Source organism: Montipora capricornis, chromosome 4 (genome assembly GCF_036669925.1).
Source record: "Montipora capricornis isolate CH-2021 chromosome 4, ASM3666992v2, whole genome shotgun sequence".
In the NCBI taxonomy this organism is placed as follows: Eukaryota; Metazoa; Cnidaria; class Anthozoa; order Scleractinia; family Acroporidae; genus Montipora; species Montipora capricornis.
In genome coordinates this window covers 54,716,000-54,718,499 of record NC_090886.1, presented here as the reverse complement: position 1 = coordinate 54,718,499, position 2,500 = coordinate 54,716,000, and the positions used below count along the sequence as shown (strand labels likewise).

Sequence of the window (2,500 nt, the reverse complement as noted above, 5' to 3'; positions counted from 1 at the left end):
GTAGATTAAATGTTGTGCATTCATACCAGCTGTATGGGGTCTGAGAACTTTCTTGTAAATATCTGCACCAAAACTATCCACTTTGAAGTGCACGAAGCTAGTACTGCTTTGCAAATGCAAACAATGTCAAGTTATCAAGTGAAGCTATGATCCTCGCAGTTATGAGGAGGTTCTTCTCGTGCTTTTGACTTAGATAAGTAGATACACATTTTCCTTTATGGTTCTTTAATCTAGGTAAGAGATGCTTATGAAAAAGTTGGTGAATCTACAGAAACGGCGTTGACAGTTTTAGTGGAGAAACTCAATGTTTTTGGTACAAATCTGGCCGGAAAGTCTAAGGCTGATCTTGCAAATGCTTGTAATGATGTCATCAAGTCTCACTTCAGCAAGGTGAATAATGATTGATTTTGACAACTTTTAACTCTCTGCCTGAATCTCCTTACTACTTTTATGTGTGCTCCATTATTTTTACCCCCTCGCTCGCCCCCTTTACCACATTTGTTTTAACATTATTCAAATGTTATATTATAACAGTGACCTTTTGCCTTTTGGTTTGGTAGGAATTTACCTTGGAATTTTCCCGTGACAGAAAGTCTATGAGTGTATATTGCACTCCTCAAGCTGATGGACCAAACTCTTTTCATGAAAAGAATCCAAAAATGTTTGTCAAGGTAAAAGGACTGCAATATGTTGGTTTCTGTATTTGGACTTAGTTAAACAGTATGGAACAGGTTGGTATTGTTTTGTTTTAAAATGTTTGCAGAACAGAGGGTTCACTGGAGATGATGGTTTTCCGTGTTTCACCTGAGAATTATTTTATTCAAAGATTACACATTTATGTTGCTGATCCAGTAACCCAGTAGGACTTGTCTACAGTTTGATATTTCTATGTATGGTTTTAATGATTAAAATGATACAAGGTTTGAGCTAGGATTTGATCAGTAGGGGACAGTTTTTCCCCTTGGCTAAAATTGTGGGGGACAAAAATTCATTTTTAGGGGGAGAGTCACTTGTTTTTCAGTTTTTTTACATTCAAACACAGAAAAGGGCAAGCCAACAAAACATATTTTGCTACCTGTGACTTGTAATTTTAAAAAAATATTATTAAGAGGGTTATGTAAAGGGTGTCAAGACTTTTTTCTGTTCATATTTAAACCGAGAATCAATGACTCTGCTTTATACATGTACTCCAGGTCTTGGTTGTTCAAAAGGTGGATAAGGCTATACACCGAATAAATCACTATTCATTGGATAGCGCAATTGATTTGGCCAGGACTTATCCACTGGATAGTGATATATCCGTCAGATAGTGCTGTCCATCGTTGGAACAGCTGAGGCCAGATGCAAAGGGTTTATTTTTTTTAATTTTATTATTTCCAAAAAAAAAAAAAAAGGGAAAAAACTGCAATATGTTGGTTTCTGTATTCAGTCAACTCAATGCATAAGATTGTACATGTAGTGGGTGTGTGGACCAAAGAAACATAATATGAGATCCAAATAATATTGTAACATTAACAACCTTGTATCCAAGTTGTACCCTGCAATCAGGGGGGAAGTCTTTTCTCTTCCTCCTATCATAGTTGCTTAGTGTACCCTCTATGCATTCCTTGGTTATCTTGAAATTTTTTGTTAAGACAGCAAATTCTTTAATTTTAACTACACCAAAATAAATTAATAGCAATATTATTGGTTGCAATTTCACTAATTTCAACCAGTGTTGACATCATCTAAGTTTTTTTGTTGCCTTTCTTTAGGGAGCTCCTGAGGGCATCATTGAGAGATGCAATTTTATGAGAGTGGGTAAAAACACACAGCCTTTGACACCAAAAACAAAAAAGCAAATTTTGGACTTAGTTAAACAGTATGGAACAGGTTGGTATTGTTTGGTTTTAAAATGTTTTCAGAACAGAGGGTTCACTGGAGATGATGGTTTTCCGTGTTTCACCTGAGAATTATTTTATTCAAAGATTACACATTGGTGTTGCTGATCCAGTAACCCAGTTGGACTTGTCTACAGTTTGATATTGCTATGTATAATGTGTTTTAATGAATGAAATGATACAAGGTTTGAGCTAGGATTTGATCACTGGGGGGGGAGGTTTTCCCCTTGGCTAAAATTGTGGGGGACAGAAACTTTCATTTTTAGGGGGACAGTCAAATTTTTGCAGTTTTTTTACATTCAAACATAGAAACGGGCAAGCCAACAAAACATGTTTTGCTACCCGTGAGGGTTATGTAAATGCTGTCAAGACTTTTTTCTGTTCCTATTTAACCCATCGACTCCCAGGGGTTCCCCATTGACGAGTAAAATCATCTGGCATTAGACAGAGTAAAATACTAAGTCTGGCCAGTTTCGGCCAGTTTCGATGTCAATGGGTTAAACCGAGAATCGATGACTCTGCTTTATACACGTACTACAGGTCTTGGTTGTTCAAAAATTGGATAAGGCTATACACCGAATAAATCACTATTCATTGGAGAGTGCAATTGGTTTGGCCAG

The 2,500-nt window shown here is 36.6% G+C and overlaps 1 protein-coding gene across 2 annotated transcripts in view; it reads left to right on the top strand.

Annotated features, from left to right (window-relative positions):
• Positions 1 to 2,500, top strand: part of LOC138047532 (calcium-transporting ATPase sarcoplasmic/endoplasmic reticulum type-like) — a 26,788-nt gene that overhangs the window by 9,415 nt on the left and 14,873 nt on the right. For both annotated transcript variants that reach the window (XM_068894423.1, XM_068894422.1), the window contains exons 15-17: positions 235 to 390; positions 561 to 671; positions 1,755 to 1,872. In XM_068894423.1, coding sequence (XP_068750524.1) covers positions 235 to 390; positions 561 to 671; positions 1,755 to 1,872 — 385 coding nt within the window. The remainder of the gene's footprint in view (positions 1 to 234; positions 391 to 560; positions 672 to 1,754; positions 1,873 to 2,500) is intronic.